At 38.9% G+C, this 16884-nt stretch overlaps 1 protein-coding gene across 1 annotated transcript; it reads right to left on the bottom strand.

Annotated features, from left to right (window-relative positions):
- Positions 1–4956: 4956 nt before the first annotated feature.
- Positions 4957–16306, bottom strand: LOC121805694 (MADS-box protein SVP-like). Its single transcript, XM_042205644.1, has 9 exons — positions 16132–16306; positions 15599–15788; positions 6408–6483; positions 6177–6238; positions 5995–6094; positions 5798–5839; positions 5671–5718; positions 5330–5439; positions 4957–5182 (listed from the first exon to the last, which is right to left on the bottom strand). The coding sequence occupies exons 2-9, from the start codon at positions 15778–15780 to the stop codon at positions 5155–5157; spliced, it is 648 nt and encodes a 215-aa protein (XP_042061578.1). The 5' UTR covers positions 15781–15788; positions 16132–16306; the 3' UTR covers positions 4957–5154.
- Between the last annotated feature and the right edge of the window lie 578 nt (positions 16307–16884).

Below are 16884 nucleotides of genomic sequence, written 5' to 3' on the forward strand. Positions count from 1 at the left end.
CATAGATTGTATGCACCAGGAGTGGAAGAATTGTCCCACTGCCTGGAAGGGATGTACACTACTGGTTTCAAGGGCAAGAATCCCATGATGATCCTTGAAGCGGTAGCTGACTACAGGCTGTGGATTTGGCATGCCTATTTTGGAGTAGCCGGGTCAAACAACGACATCAACGTCATCCAGTCGTTGCCCCTTTTCAACGACCAGTGCATGGGCATTGGTCCGGCCGTCAATTTCGTCGCCAACGGCAACAAGCACGATATGGGCTATTATTTGGCGGATGAGATATACCCTATGTGGCCCGTCTTTGTGAAGATGATCAGATGCCCCACAGAAGAAAAGAAGGTCTATTTTGCAGGTCGTCAGGAGGCAGCGCGCAAGAATGTGGAGCGGGCATTTGGTGTGCTCCAGGCTCGATGGGCGGCAGTGAAGGGTCCAGCACGGCTGTGGTATGTTGACAGCATCGCCGACATCATGTACGCATGTATTATCATGCACAACATAATTGTCGAAGATGAAGGTCCAGCAATGACTGATTGGACCAATGATGATGCTGATGTTGTGGGTCCAAACCACGGCGTGGCCACTAGCAATGTACGCATGGGGATACCCCACGACGAAGTCGATCGAGTCCGTGCATTTGCCGACATGCGCCAAAAACAAGCCCATGTTCGACTCCAGAACGATATTAATGAAGAAGTATGGCAGTGGAGGGGTCGTCGTTGATGTAGTTTTTAATATTGAAATGTATTTTTTTTAATTTGGTGAAATATACTTTTCTTTTTTTATTTAATGGAATTTTTTCCCTATTTGTGTCGAAATTTTAATTCCTTAAATTGTTTAATTCCGGAAATTGTTTAATTTGTGAATTTGTGAATTTTTATTATTGTGGAAAGTCCGTCGGGATGTCTTTGGGGATGTCCACCATTGTGCAGTGGGATGTCCGTATGAGGTGTGATAAGGCCTATTTCATACATCGGTTTAGGGGTAAAATGTATGCTACTTGATCAGTTTATCGCGCAAAGCGAGTGTTAATTGTGCAGGAATGCCGCTTGACCAAGGGCAACTAGGCCAAACTGATCAAGCTGGCACAGAAGACGAAAAAGGCCAAAAACTGGGTGGGTTGATCAAGGAGGTGATCAAGCAGTTAGCCGGGGAACCACTGCATTCTAGAAGGAAGACACGTGAGGCTGATGCGCTGGAAGGCGAATCCTCATTCTGTTATTAAAGAACCACAACATTCTAGAAGAAGGACACGTATCAATTGATGAGGCGCGCGATCCTAGCAAGGACGAATATTCGCTGCCAAAGTTGTTATTATAGATGGAGGCTGTGTGAGGAACTTATAAATAGAGGATGTAGCGCCATAATAATCATCATCATCTTCTTCTTCTTTTTCCTCGCCTTTAGTTTAGTTTTTTTCCGCATGCGCCTGGTTCCAAATTCTTCCCCAGTTCCAAAATAACCTAGTTAAATAGTAGAAATGGTTAGTTAGAAGGATAGCGACTGAAGGGAGCGCGACAGAGAAATCAATATCTGTTTGGCGCCATCTCAAGTTTCCAACCGAGGACCTCTCGGCTTAGTTCGCTTTCTTACTTTCTTGTTTTCTGAACTTGTTAGCTTAGTTAAATTTCATCTTATTGTGTAGTTAAAGAATCAGCCTTGTTTTGTATTTCACATTTTCGCAGTATTGTTTGAGTTCTGAGTATAAAAATCAAAGTTGTTTGTTTTCGGAATTCCATGTCCACTGTTCTAGTTTAGTTTCGCTTTAAAGTCTCCGATCCAGTTTCTGAATCTTCATTATGTTGGATGACAAAGAGATTTGTAGTTTTGTAGCATGTTTAGGTAGTTAAATCTTTGTTTCAATCTGTCGTTTACTTGATCTGTTACTTGTTTTCCAGCACGACGAGTCCCTTGATCAAGTAGTTTGTTTATTTTCTGCCTAGCGTAATCTAGTAGTTTAAAACTCCCAATTTAAAGCGTGGCAGCAGCCGAACCCTGTTCACTAAACACACACTCAACGCACCAGCTTCCCTATGGGATCGACCCCGTACTTGCCGATTTACTGTTAAAGTAGTGCATGTTTGAGAGTTATAAATGTTTTTCGTGAACACAAGAGAATGTCTTGATCAAGTGGCAATGACATTTGCTAACTGATCCACCTGGTCGGTTATCTTCCATATAACTAGATCCATCTGCGCATAATCTCTCTCCCTTCACCAAGGTGGCATACACAGTGGGATGTCCGTATGACGTGGCAGGAGGTGTTTTTGGAATGTCCGCGGGGATGTCTGCCGGGACATCCGCAGCACTGCTAATGCTCTTAGGTTAGAATGACTACAACTTTTTATAGAGTCCAATTCTAGCTATTCATAAAAGATTTATTATAATTCTGATAGGGGTTGTGATCAATTGAAATTTTTTAGCCAATTGAGAATTGAGATTTATTATCAGCCACTCATTTTTATTAAATGAGTGGTCCAGAATTTGTCAAATAGAAAATATTTTTAGATTAATTAACTATGAAAGGGCAGAATGGTAATTTCATGGTACATTTTATTCAATAAATACTTTTTTTAATTTTAATTTTTTTTAAAAAATTTTTATTTTTTTTTAAATTTTTTTTTCAATTACATATACAATTCATGTCAACTACACACATATAATTTCAACCCGACAACGAAGCGCAGCTCGGTGGTAAGAAGCTTCACCTCCGACCGTTAGGCCGGGGGTTCGAGTCACTTCGGGGGTAGATGGGGAACCATCGTTGATCCTCCTTTATTTAAAAAAAAATTCAACTATGTGTATAATCCATGTCAACTAAATATACAATTCATGTCAACTATACACATATAATGTCAACTATAAGCCGTTGACATTTGATGAGCAGACTATTGATGATAATACCCCTGAGTTGACATACTCTACTTGCAGTTGACATTTTGAAAATGTTGTGGATGAGTGGCTGAAAATACATCTCAATTCTCAATTAAGCAAAAAAATCTCAATCTAACAGGACTCATTCTTATAGTAACTATTTTCACTCATTCTGATAGTAACTATTTTCATGATTTGATTCTTATTAATCATTTATTGATTCTTATCTTTTATTGAGATTTCTTCCCTAACGTATGTATAGTTAGTTTTTCTCTCTCCTATGCCATGTACTTCGTAAAAGATTTAATCATTTAAGTGATTTAAATTTTAAGAATGATGTCTTTTTGAATTGATAATTGATTTTTTTAAAAAAATCATGAAAAGATAAAAATTCAAGATTTTTTTTATCTTATGCATAAATTATATATAATCGATAGGGGATACTATATTTTTCCAAATAAAGATAATCGATTATATAATTATTTATAGTTAGATATGTGTGAAATTAAATCAATGTCCAAATTTTGAATGGCACAATTTTTTTTATAACTCATTGTCGAGTTAGCATTTGTTTTAGAATACCTATAATTATTCTCTCGGGTATCTACTACTTCGTTGGTCTCTTATAATTTATCACCATTTGCTCTGACACGGGTCTTAAAAATGTAATAGAATGTAAGTTGAAAAAGTTAGTGACATGTGAGTCCAACTTTTATATATTAGTATTATGGGTTGTGATCAATTGAGATTTTTTTCAGCCTAATTGAGAATTGAGATGCATTATCAGCCACTCATTTTTATTAAATGAGTGGTCTAAAATTTGTCACATGGAAACTATTTTTAGATTAATTAATTATGAAAGGGCATAATGGTAATTTCATGGTACATTTTATTCAATAATTACTTTTTAATTTTAATTTTAATTTTAAAAAAATTTAATTTTTTTTGTCAACTACCTATACAATTCATGTCAACTACATATACAATTCATGTCAGCTACACACATATAATGTCAACTATGTGTACAATCCATGTCAACTACATATTAAATTTATGTCAACCACACACATATAATGGCAACTACATATACAATTTATGTCAATTATACACATATAATGTCAACTATAAGTTGTTGACATTTGATGTGTAGGCTATTGACATTTGATGTGCAGGATATTGACAATAATACCCCCGAGTTGACATAATCTACTTGCAGTTGACATTTCGAAAATGTTGTGGACGAGTGGCTGAAAATGCATCTCAATTCTCAATTAAGTTAAAAAATCTCAACCTAGCAGGACCCTTAGTGTTATTATAAATGTGAGTGAGAATGAGTAAGTGGAATGCAGGTCCACTACCAAAAATGGTAAAAGTGAAAAGTAACAAATTTTTAGGGACAGACGAAAATAGAAATAAATGACAAACTTTCAGGGACGGAGGAAGTAATTTAGAAATAAATTCTAGATTTTGGTTTGCTTTTAATCCATGTTACGCAATTAAGCTTTAATTTAGAAATAAAATCTAGATTTTGGTTTGCTTTTAATCCATGTTACGCAATTAAGCTTTATTACACAAACGGATGATTACAATAGAGCCGAGAGAAGCACAATAAAACTTATCATGTGAGAATTCAAGAGATATTTTTGTTAGTGGTAAAATAAAACTTATCATGTGAGAATTCAATAGAGCCTGGAGAAGCACGAGTTTTAATGCACAATTGATAAAATAAAAGAAAAGAATTGGTAAAATAAGAGAGAGGAAGAGAAAAAGTAATTGAAGTAGGATTAGTGGATTGTAAGGTCCACTTTCTAAAATAGAAAGATTAGAAAGTTTTTATTTTTAAGGAACATACCAAAATGATAATAGTTTCTATTTTTAAAAGACGAAGGTAGTATCATTTTCATAAATTATACTAGTAGTATTTGATAAATAACAAAAACTGGAAATTATATATCCATAGTGATTACTAGTATTATATATTTATATACACTTAAGATACAAAATTTATAGTTAATATAATAAAGTCCAAAATTATATTACTCCTAATCACATGCTCTATTTTGGTAAAAAAAACCACAAATATTATGTTGTAGATTACGTATAAACATAATTCCATCCACGTGAAAACTCGTTCAATAATTACTTTCACAAATGTAACTAGAATCAAATCAACATTCCAAAAGTAATAGTAAGAAGTTGGAAGTCAGCCAAGTTCAAATAATTAAGTAACTAAACGCAGCTCAAATTAATGAGTACACATTTTCTGGTTATATAACTATACTAACAGTCGCCGCCGGCAAAAGGTAAGCTGCATGAATAAGCACATCATCAGCTTAATTAGCATTTAACAACACACACATACTCATACCACCAGCATCTATGTGTACCAAAACACACCTGATCTTGGTAAATCATAATCAAATCAAACCCTAGCTAGCATAGATGCAAGACGTACCCCAGCTTGAGAGCAGTGTCGTCGACGCTCCTGTCGTTGTCCAGACTGCGGCCGCCAGAGTTGGTGATGGACTCAACTGAACTTCCTAGCTCCACTGTGTTTCGTGTGTTCTGCACACACTTCATTATTCAACAACTACCATGTAAAATCTCGCACACGAGATCCTCTATTCCAAAATCGTGCTTGTATTAATTAGTCTCTAATTCCATTCGTTCAGTTGCCTCGAAATCCATACATGGAGACAATTTAACGATTGGAATAAGAGATATATACAAACATGATTGCGCAACAGAGGATCTTGTCTGTCGGAGAAATCTAAAACAAACTATCTATTTTTATACCTCAGCTAGCTGTTTCAGCATTGCATTTTCTTCTTCCAATTGTATCTCCTGCATTCTCAAATAATTACTAGAATTCATATATTTTGGGATATATGAAAAAAAGGTATAGGTTCAATTCGGAACATGCCCTCTTCTTCATCTTGCTGATCTCGCTCATAAGCATGTCATTCTGCAATATACGACATCGCCCCACATCATCAGCAACGATAGTCATTTGAATCACCGAATTTGGTCAAAATATGCGAGACTGACTAAACTTCGTGATTTAAAGAACTATTTGCCTCAAAAAGCACATAGACAAACTAAATAGCACCAAAACTGTACCTTTTTTTTCACAACACGGCCCAACGCTGACTCTACCACTCTCTCCAGCCTGGCCAGTTCATTCGTGCCGAGCCCTTGGAGCTCTTCTCCATTAAGTTGCCTACACAAAAGGCTTTTCGATCAGTTTTCAACACGATAATAATGGAAGTACGTGATCACCGTATGTGGACACGAGTTAATACTTGAGCTCGAGAGTCAAGGACGTGAGTTCCTTGCTGGCAGCACCATTGTAGTCGCCTCCCTCCTAAATATGTAAGAGAAAACAAAGACTTAAATTGAAATATCTCGAATGATCAAATAATTATGTATGTGGGAAATAACTAACGGCATATATAGTTTAATAGAAAGGAGTGCAATATTTGAATATCCTATAATTAACTGTATATAAACCAAAATTAAGATTAGTTAATCACCTGATTGTGGAGAATTTGCCGGAATCGGTTGCTACCCTCTGTATGCATCTTAAGCCTTTGGATGATTTGCATCATGCTTCAAAATCAACAAAGCCAATCATGAAATACCTTGCATGTTATATATACATATATAAGTAGAGTCGATGCTAATTATCTTAAATTCTATTCTCTTTGTTCCATATTAATGGAGACATTTCTTTTAGGCATGCGATTTAAGAATTTTTTTAAATGAGTTAAGTAAAGGAAAAATAAAGTATGAAATGAAAAATGTAGAGAGATGAAGAGAGAATTAAGTAAGAGAGAGTAAAGTAAGTCAGAAGAAATAAGTTGACTTTTACTAAAAAGGAAAATGACTCCACTGCTATAGAACGTACTAACATGGCAAAATGACTCCACTACTATGTAACATAAGGAGTAATTGCTAACTATGTCAACAGGAAGTGACTCGCTTATGGTGGGACATCCCAAAAAGGAAAGTGACTTGCTTATGGTGGGACGCAAGGAGTAGAAGAGATGAAAAAATAGAGAGAATAAAGTAAGAGAGAAAAAAAAGTAAGAGTGAGAAAATGTGTACTTTTTACTAGAAAGAAAATGAATTTACTACTATGGAATGCATAAAATGGAAAAATGACTCTATTACTATTGAACGGAGAGAGAGTATTATATAACTTGAGTGAATCGTATTCATTGGCATGCAGCTCATATTTCTCATCATATAGAAAATGATCTTCTAACACCAATCTAAAAAGGAATTAAATAATTAAAGGATAAATAGTACTCCTTCCTTTTGTTTCTTTATAGTTGAGACACTTTTTTTGGCACACAGTTTAAAAAATGATGTGTAGTATGTTAAGTGATTAGGTAATAAAGTAGATAAATTAAGTAAGAGAAAGAAAAAAAAGGAGAAAAGTGAATAAAGTAGAGAGAACGAAGTAAGAAAGAGAATGAAGTAGGAAAGAAAACATGAGTTAATTATTACCATGAAAAAATAACTCAATTATAAAGGAACTTTTCGAAATAGAAAAAAATGACTCAAGTATAAAAGAACGGATGAGTCGTACATTAAATATCAATTTCTTGAACCATCAGTTATAATCCAAACTATGGGAAATGTTGTTGGCGCCATCAACAACATGGAGACTTCCTAGTTTTGGCAACCGAAGATACCAAATTTTCTAATTGTTAGGATTTGTATATTCAAAAACATGTTTTGAGCAGTTTACATGATTGAAATTGCGTTTATAATAAATTTTACAATCTACTTTTATCCAAGACAAAGTTTCACAGCGACCATGATCATTCTCATCTCGAAGAAGCCTAACCCGGTCACGTGGGGAGATTATAGACCGATCAGCCTATGCAATGTTACGAACAAGATCATCACAAAGATCCTTGCTTCAAGACTTGCACCTTTACTTCCCCTTGTCATTGCACCGAATCAGAGTGGGTTCATCAAGGGCCGCCTGCTTAGTGACAATGCTCTTCTAGCCCAAGAGTTGATACATGATCTGGGGAAAGAGCTTTCGAGTAGAGGGAGATCGCCCAATCTGGCCCTCAAGCTGGATATGGCAAAGGCGTATGATAGAGTCCAGTGGCCTTTTTTGCTCAAGGTTTTGGAAAAGATAGGATTCTCACCAGCTTGGGTAGGCATGATTAGTAAATGCATCTCTTCATGCTGGTTCTCTGTCCTGGTAAATGGTGGCCCTGCAGGTTTCTTTCAATCCTCCAGGGGGCTGAGACAAGGGGACCCCCTATCGCCTTCCCTCTTTGTGTTGGCGGCAGATTACCTTTCGAGATGTCTTGATAGACTGATCAAGGGGGATAAAGAGATGGTCTACAGATGCCGGAAAAGGCTCCCGTTATTACTCATCTTTCCTACGCGGATGATATCATCATATTCTCAAGGGCGCATAGAGAGGCAGTGGAAAGGTTGGTTGGATGCCTAGATCACTACATTGCTGTGTCTGGTCAGAAGATGAATAATGGGAAGACACACTTCTATTTGGCGACTGAGCACATGGAGTTCGCTAGCATTGTTGAGGAGGTGGGATGATTTCATAGAGGGGTGATGCCTTTCACATACCTTGGGGTCCCGATCTTCAGAGGAGCGAGGAGGGCAGATCACCTCTTGCCCCTTAGGCAGAAGCTCATGGACAGGGTCCACGGTTGGTCCCATCGTCACCTTGACTTTGGGGGTCGTCTAGCTTTGATTAAGAGCACCCTTGCCGCCATTCCGCTTCATATTTTACAGGTCATGAACCCTCTGCTTGGCTTTCTGGACGAGTTAGAGCAGATACTTGCTAGATACTTTTGGGGTACAGTTGGAGAGAAGAGGAAGCTGCACTGGATTTCTTGGAGATAGATCTGCTTGCCTTTTGATGAGGGTGGTTTGGGTATTCGCCGCTTCAGGGAAGTGGCAGTGGCATTTGGTTTCAAGCCGTGGTGGAGACTACTGGCACATGATTCTCTCTGGGCTCAGTTCATGATCCGGAAGTACAGTATCCTCCCCTGTCATTTGCATACATCCTCTTGTTGGTCACATGACAGTCCTACTTGGCGTCGTTTGCGTCGTATTTGGTCATACATGCATGATTATATTCGTTGGTCCTTGGGTGAGGGGAAGATCAACTTCTGGGATGATGTCTGGCTTGGGGCTAGCCCCATCCGGAGTTTGTGCGTCCTGGGAAATGATCATCCTCAATCTCAGGAAGTTGCATCATATTGGCATAAGCATGCATGGGATGAGGATATGCTGCATAATTTATCTTTCAGGTTTGGCGTTACCTCCAGATGTGATAGACCAGATCAGAGCCACGCCGATCGAGTTGGGGGCGAAGGATGTGAGGCGATGGAGTCTGACTAGCCATGGTGAGTTCACTGTGACCTCTGCCTGGGAGAGCATCCGGACTAGACTGCCAAAGAGGGAGATTTTTGGGCTTATCTGGAATCAAGGGTTGACCCCTACCATCTCGGTGTTCATTTGGAGGCTGTTGTTTGGTAGGTTGCCGGTGGATGAAAAGTTGCAGAGGAGGGGGATTGAGTTAGCGTCTAGGTGTCAGTGTTGTCGGCCTCCTTCGGTCGAGTCTCTTAGTCATGTCTTTTTTTCGAGTCAGTCGGCGATTTCTGCATGGGAGTATTTCGATGCCTGGTTTCCTTCCTCGCACACACCGATTCACACGAGCACTGATATTGCACTTAGACTAGGTCACTGGCGGAGGTCCTCTTTCCAGATGGCGCCCGCCTTACATATTAGTTTTCTTGTACCCTGTTTGATTGCTTGGTTTTTTTGGACGGAGAGGAACGGCTGCAAGCATGGCGGTCGGCCTTTTCATCAATCTCATGTTATTTGGCAGGTCACTCACCACCTGCATGTGCTTGTTTTGGCCGGCAAGATCACCACGACCCATTGGAGGAGATGTTCGCCGTCGGTTGATTTCATGCCTATCTCCCCAGACAGCGTGTTCTGCGGTCACTCATGGTCCTATGGCATCCCCCTGATGCCCATTGGGTAAAGCTAAACACTGACGGTGCCTTCTCTACATCCACACTGGGGGCGGGGGAGGGAGGATTGGTTCGAGGCTCTGATGGAGAACTTCTGCGTGCCTTCTGCGCTCCGATAGCCGCATCATCGAGCTTTGAGGCGGAGCTGTTGGCTTTGATTCGGGGTCTCGAGATGGCTATGGAGCTTTCTACACACATTTGGATTGAGCTTGACTCAGCGGCTCTGGTTACCTTGATGTCAACTGGACAGCTTGGCGCTGCGGATCTTAGACATCACATGGCTTTGATCCGGAGCATGACTTCTCAGCGGCATGTTCGGTTCTCACACATCTACAGAGAAGGAAACCGGGCAGCCGATTTCCTTGCAGGTAGGGGGTTCAGACCCCTGCCCTTACTTACTATGATCCAATCTCTGCGTCTCGGTATCTGAAAACGCTGGTTAGAATGGACCGGCTGGGATATCCTAACTTCCGCTTCCGCCGCAGAGATGTGGATTGACCCTGGTCACATGTTGGGTCACTTTATGTTTTATTCGCTCCTCATTTTTGTTTATTTAGTTCATAGCTTTTTGATGATATGATGGAGGTTCCCGGCTTGTGGGAACTCCGATTTGCTTTTTCATGCTCCTTTTTTGGATCATAGTCATTTTTGGGCTAAGATCATGTTTTTGGAACATTATATTTTGGTTTTATTCACAGGTTGGGGGTTTACCTAAACCCCCCGCCCACAACGGGTGTTTTAAAAAAAAAGATAAAAAGAATAATTTTATCATATTGTGTTTATGCAATTATAAGTGTTTCTCAAATATTTAAATATATAAGAAACAGACAAATCTAAGTCTTCAACATAGTAGATTGGTTGTGAACGACGTTCACAGTAGGTAACACAGTCGGTTCTTTGCAGAAGAAAAAAGTACACCTCTGTCCCATTTTACTCACACTTTTTATTTTAGGTCGTACTTAAAGATTGAGCAAATAATATTAAAATTTTAAGTGTAATAAGGAAACACTTCATTAACTCTAATCGTTTAATAAAATACTCTAATTCTTACTTAAAATAAATATAGTGCAAGTAGTTTGGGGCGGGCCGAAACAGAAAAGCGAGTTGCATAGGACGCAAAGAGATTTCACAACCTAGATATATCTTGACTACCTAATCGTGAAATATTGTCGTGCTAGTCCGCAAGTTTCCCTACCTTAGGAATCTAACGGTGCTGTTTAGCACTGAAAGGATCGAACACTAAAGATAAGTCTTTTTTTGGCTATTTACTGAAAAAATGATGTCTCAATGATTGTTAGTACTCCCTCCGTCCGCGAATAGGAGTCCCGATTTTTCATTTTAGTCCGTCCGCGAATAGGAGTCCCGGTTCACTTTACCATAAATGGTAATAGAGTCTCACATTCCACTAACTTATTCCACTCACATTTCATTTAAAACTAATATATATAAGTGGTATCCATATTCCACAAATTTTTTTCCACCAACTTTTCTTAACATTTATTAAAATCCGTGCCGCCGAGGAATGAGACTCCTAATGGCGGACGGAGGGAGTATGTCTTAATAATTGTTGACATAACATTGATCATACAATATTGGGTATGCGCTACATTATCCGCAAGTTTCCCTACCTTAGGAAACTAAAGGTGTTGTTTAGCACTAAATGGATCAGACAGTAGAGATGAAGTCTTTCTTGGCTATTTATTGAAAAATGAGATCTCAATGATTGTTATTTCTTAATCCTTGTTGACATAACATTGATTATACAATATTGATTATGCGCTACATTATTATCTTTCTTATTTTACTCCCTCTCCAATTTGACTATTTATTACTTCATTCGTTCCGCCATAGTTGAGGCATTTCTTTTCGGCATAAAGTTTAAGAAAAGAATGTTTAGTGTTAAGTGGAGGGGGAGAAAAGTAAGAGAGGAAAAAGTAGTGAGAATAAAGTTAAAAAGTGAATAAAGTAGAGAGAATAAAATAATAGAATGAAGTAGGAAAAGAAAAGTGAGTTAATATTTCCATACAAGGAAATGACTCTATTATAAAAGAACTTCCCAAAAGTAGAAAAACGCCGCAACTATGGTGGAACGGATGGAGTATCATTTTTTTATTGCCCTAAAGTAATAAAAAGCAAGTGTAACAGATATTGGCAGGCATGCTGAAAAATAAACTAGAGACAAGTAAGAGCGGACGGAGTGAGAGTAATTAAACATGCATAAGGGCATCCGCAACGCTGGATCCAGCGTTGCGGTGCCGATGCCGTGCCGCCGGAACGGTCCCGCCAAGGACCAGCGTTGCAGCCTCCGAACCGTCGCCGATCCGTGCCTATGCCGTGCCGTGGGTCGTTGCCGCGGCACGCGACACGACCCGTTCCGCCACGCGCCGAGGCGACGTGGCGGCCTCCCATGCGTCGCGTGAAGCCCACTCGCTGCCCCGCGAGTGGGTTTCGTTTTTTGACGCAATAATTAATTTTTTTTTTAATTCGAATTTAATAAAAAAAAAATTTGTTTGCAACGGTATTATGACCGTTTTTTTGTATCCGTTTTTTAATTTTTTTTATTTTTTAAATTTATTTACTCTATAAATACTCCTATTTCATACTCATTTCACTCACAAACACACATCTATTCCTCTCAAATCCTCTCTATTTCCACCCCAAGTTTCATCTCAAATCAACTCTGTTTTTCTTCTCCCAAATTTAATCAAACTAATGGATCATTTTGAACAAATGCGTCAATTATTGGCACAATCACTTGAAGAAGATCGACGACGGGAGGCGGAAGAAGCAGCGCCTCCCCAACGACGCTCCCGTACGTACATCCATCGTAACCGGGAGGAAGCCGCCGCAAGGTTAGTACGCGACTACTTCTGCGATAACCCGGTTTGGGGAGATACGTACTTCCGTCGCCGTTTCCGCATGGGGAAACCGTTATTTCTCCACATCGCGAATACTTTGGCAGCCCGGGAAGAGTTCTTCCAGGAAGGGTTCGACGCGGTCGGCTGTCCCAGCCACACGACGCTGCAGAAATGTACTGCAGCAATCCGCCAGCTTGCGACTGGACAAACGGCCGACATGTTCGACGAATACCTCCACATCGGAGACAGCACTGGGCGAATGTGCTTGCTCAAATTCTGCCAAGGCGTCCGGGTAGCCTTCACCGATGAATTTCTCCAGAGGCCAAACACGACCGATTGTCAGTTCCTGCTCAACCTTCACGAAATAGTGCACGGATTCCCCGGGATGCTCGGCAGCGTCGATTGCATGCACCGACAATGGAAGAATTGTCTGGTGGCGTGGAAGGGGTCCTACACGAGCGGCCACAAAGGCACCCACCCAACCGTTATACTCGAGGCCGTTGCCGACTACCGCCTTTGGATCTGGCACGCGTACTTCGGGGTCCCCGGGTCGAACAATGACGTAAACGTGCTCCAACAGTCCGACCTCTTGACCGAAGTTTTGGATGGTAAAGCGCCGGCGATCAACTTCGTCGCCAACAACCGGCTTTATAAAATGGGGTACTATCTCGCCGATGGCATCTACCCGAAGTGGCCTACCTTCGTGAAGACGTGCAGTGGGTCTACGAACCCAAAGCATGCTCTTTTTGCGCAGAAGCAGGAGGCTGCTCGCAAGGATGTGGAGAGGGCGTTCGGGGTTCTCCAATCGCGCTTCAACATCATCAAAGCCCCCGCTCGTACGTGGTTCATGGAGAACATGGTCGACATCATGTATACGTGCATAATCTTGCACAACATGATTGTCCAAGACGAAGGACCCGAGGCGGGAAATTGGTTCGACCCCGAATCCCCCGAAAGCTCAACCGCAAGTAGTCCGCCTCGAAGTGGAGCGCATCCGTCTATACAAGAACGGTTATCTGTTCGTGCAAGGACACGCGACTCTAGCGCCCACACCCAACTCCAACAGGATCTAATTGAGCACATTTGGACAAACTTTGGCGGATGAAATTATTAAAATTGTGTACTTTTATTTTTTTAGGATTTTAATTGTGTGCTTTTTAATTTTTTTAAGTTTAAGTTGTAACTTTGTTTTAATGTTGTGTGTTTTTTAATAAAGTGTGTGTGTTTTTTATTAAAGTGTGTTTTTTTAATTGAATTGAGTTGGAAATAAAAATAAAAAATAAAATTGAATGAATAGTAATTTAAGGAACGGTTAAGGAACGGTTAAGGAACGGAGGGTTGGAGGTTCCGTTCCTTAGTTAAGGAATGGAGTAAAATAGTACAGTGGGGCCCTCAAATAGTAGTTTAAGGAACGGTTTAGGAATGGTATAGGAACATCGTTGTGGATAGCCTAAATACGTTAAATTGTATGCGTAAATTCGCAAGTCAGCAATGGGGTTGATCAATTCCATTGGTGGCGAATTATTCACGAATTTCTTATGCATGGAATTTACTGCTTATGCATGCGTGACTCGTATGTACGAGTTCTCAGTTAATCTCATGTTATAATTCTATCTATATCACGCCCTTATATATTTGTGATCACTTCTCTGTGCTCATAATTAAAAATTTAAAACTAAGTTTATTTTCATATAAATATTTTCTTATAAATGATTATGGTTAAATTAAATATAAAACCATAATATATTACTACTCCCTATGTGTTAGAAGAAACACCCTGGAACTCATTTCACTGTATATCAAGAGAAATAAAAGGTTTTATGAAATCATTAGCTCCATTTGCATCCAACGCCCCTAGCCACCACCACTATACATTTTCCCTAGGGAACTAGAACACTTAACAATTTTAGTGACCTTTTGTCATTTTTATTTGGATCATAGGTTGGTTTTCATGTAGCTTCAGAGGTAAAAACATGAAATTAACATATGAAAATAAATAAATTTCCATCCTTGGAAATTAAAACAAGTAGGCATATGCATACAGTAAAGGTATGCCAAAAAAAGTTACTACTAAGAACATGCACTGCTTTCATTTTGATTGGGGGAGGGGAGACATTCTTATGATAATAAGATACTAAGATACTGAAGATTGTTACATATCTTGATATACAGCAGCTGTAATTTCATGGAATATCAAATATAAACAGATTTTCAGAAGGCAAAATATCTTGTTTTCCATCCCCATATTAGGATAAGTTACTAATGGAGTGTTGAATCTAGAATAGCTAGGCATGCTTGATAGTTGATATTATCTTTTCACCTGACTAATGAAAGCACTTACCAATTTCCACACACAAATAATTTTCCATCATTGACTGACACCATAGTAATCATTAATGTGAGACTTAACTACGTAAATTCATTTTCTTTAGACGAGCCTACTATACATTAAGGAGTAATATAAATAAGTACATTCCGTTTTCAAAAAAAGTTACTAATAGTATTTACTTAAAAAGGAGTATATTTTTCAAGTAAAAATTAATCACATAAAAAGCACTTTAATCGATAAGCTCAGACTAATTGTGAAGAGAAACATATACTCATATGTAGACGACAAGAAATCGTACGAAGATGCAGTAAATTTTTAATGGTGAAGAGTCATATATACCATAAAATCATTTAAGATGTGAGATCTAATTAATCCTCTCAAAAGTTGGACTACTATTGGAGAGGGAGAGAGGAACATAAATGATGAAAAGCAGCATCAGCACTATTCAAAATAAGAACATATGATGATGATATATATATTCGAGAGAGAGAAAGAGAGAGAACCTGGAGGTGGAGTAGTCGTAGAGCCTGCCGGTGGCCGAGAAAACGATGAGAGCAATCTCAGCATCGCATAGAGTGGCAAGTTCTTGAGCCTTCTTGAAAAGCCCTCTTCTCCTCTTTGAAAAAGTCACCTGCCTCGATGTCAAGTTATCGATCTTTTTTATCTGAATCTTTTGCCTCACCATCTCCCTACCTACAAGTACAAACCCATTGCATTGCACTTCATCAATTTTATAATTCCACTTTCCAATCTAGAGAGATAGAGAGAGAGAGAGCTCCGGCGTGGGGTTTGTTTTTTTGATAAAATAATGCATATAGTATGCATAAAATCTTCAAGTACAATACCAAATCTGAAAGCCAGAAACCCTTCTTCCCAAGAACAGCAAAAAGTAATAAAATTCAGATATATTATATTAATATATTTTAAAATAGGAAGAGAAAGAGAAGCAACGGAATATTTCTAAATTTGCATAGAAAAAAAATGGAAACTTAGAAATTAGTTGTAGTTTGCTAATTCGGGGAAGAAATGACATCACCAGTAGAAGAGGAAGCCCCAAACTGCAAAAGCCACCAACCCTAGAGAGAGAGAGAGAGAGAGAGAGAGAGAGAGAGAGAGAGAGAGAGAGAGGGGGAAAAGCAATGCAAATCTGAATATCTGATTATGAATTTTGTAAGAGGTTATAAAAGATAGATAGTGGGGTATGACGGTCGGAAGGCTGGAGAGTGGGCTGGAGCAGGAATCAAATCTGTCCGAGCATCACTTGATAAGTCAAGCCTACATTTAACTTCAACTTTTATTTGAAACGTCTAATTTTCGAGGATCCTTTAATCGCACTCTATTTCTTTTTATTTACATATGCACAAGCAAAAAAAATGAATGTATGAGCAATGGATATAAAAGAAGTTTGAAATATAGATATTTCCTCCTGTCTCATAATAGATTGAACATCAATTTATCAAATTGATATCTAATTAAGAATGGATCGAACATCATCATACATGAGAGCGTGTGATAATGATAATAAACAAGACTCTAAACCCACTATAGTGATAGCTTCTCGTTGCCTATTCAACTTTTTTTGACGACTGTAATTATTTGAGAGATGTGCTAAGATCGATGACAATTCCAGACAAACTCCTTGATTACATATATCTACAATGAGCATCAATCAACACTGGGTTGCCTAAAATTTAAAATTTATAATAATTTATCAAGCCACATAAATTTTACATTCATGAAAATCGAATTTTGAAAAACATTTTTAGTTTGATGATAAGTCCGGTAGTTA

This window comes from Salvia splendens, chromosome 5, assembly GCF_004379255.2.
Source record: "Salvia splendens isolate huo1 chromosome 5, SspV2, whole genome shotgun sequence".
Taxonomy (NCBI): domain Eukaryota; kingdom Viridiplantae; phylum Streptophyta; class Magnoliopsida; order Lamiales; family Lamiaceae; genus Salvia; species Salvia splendens.

What these genes read in the sequence shown, in the direction of transcription:
- LOC121805694 (XM_042205644.1), bottom strand. Translation starts at nt 15,780, where the DNA reads ATGGTGAGGCAAAAGATTCAGATAAAAAAGATCGATAACTTGACATCG. An exon ending in TCCTTGACTCTCGAGCTCAA is followed by an intron (nt 6,095 to 6,176) that starts GTATTAACTCGT and finishes CCTTTTGTGTAG; the next exon opens with GCAACTTAATGGAGAAGAGC. An exon ending in GCCGTGTTGTGAAAAAAAAG is followed by an intron (nt 5,840 to 5,994) that starts GTACAGTTTTGG and finishes CGTATATTGCAG; the next exon opens with AATGACATGCTTATGAGCGA.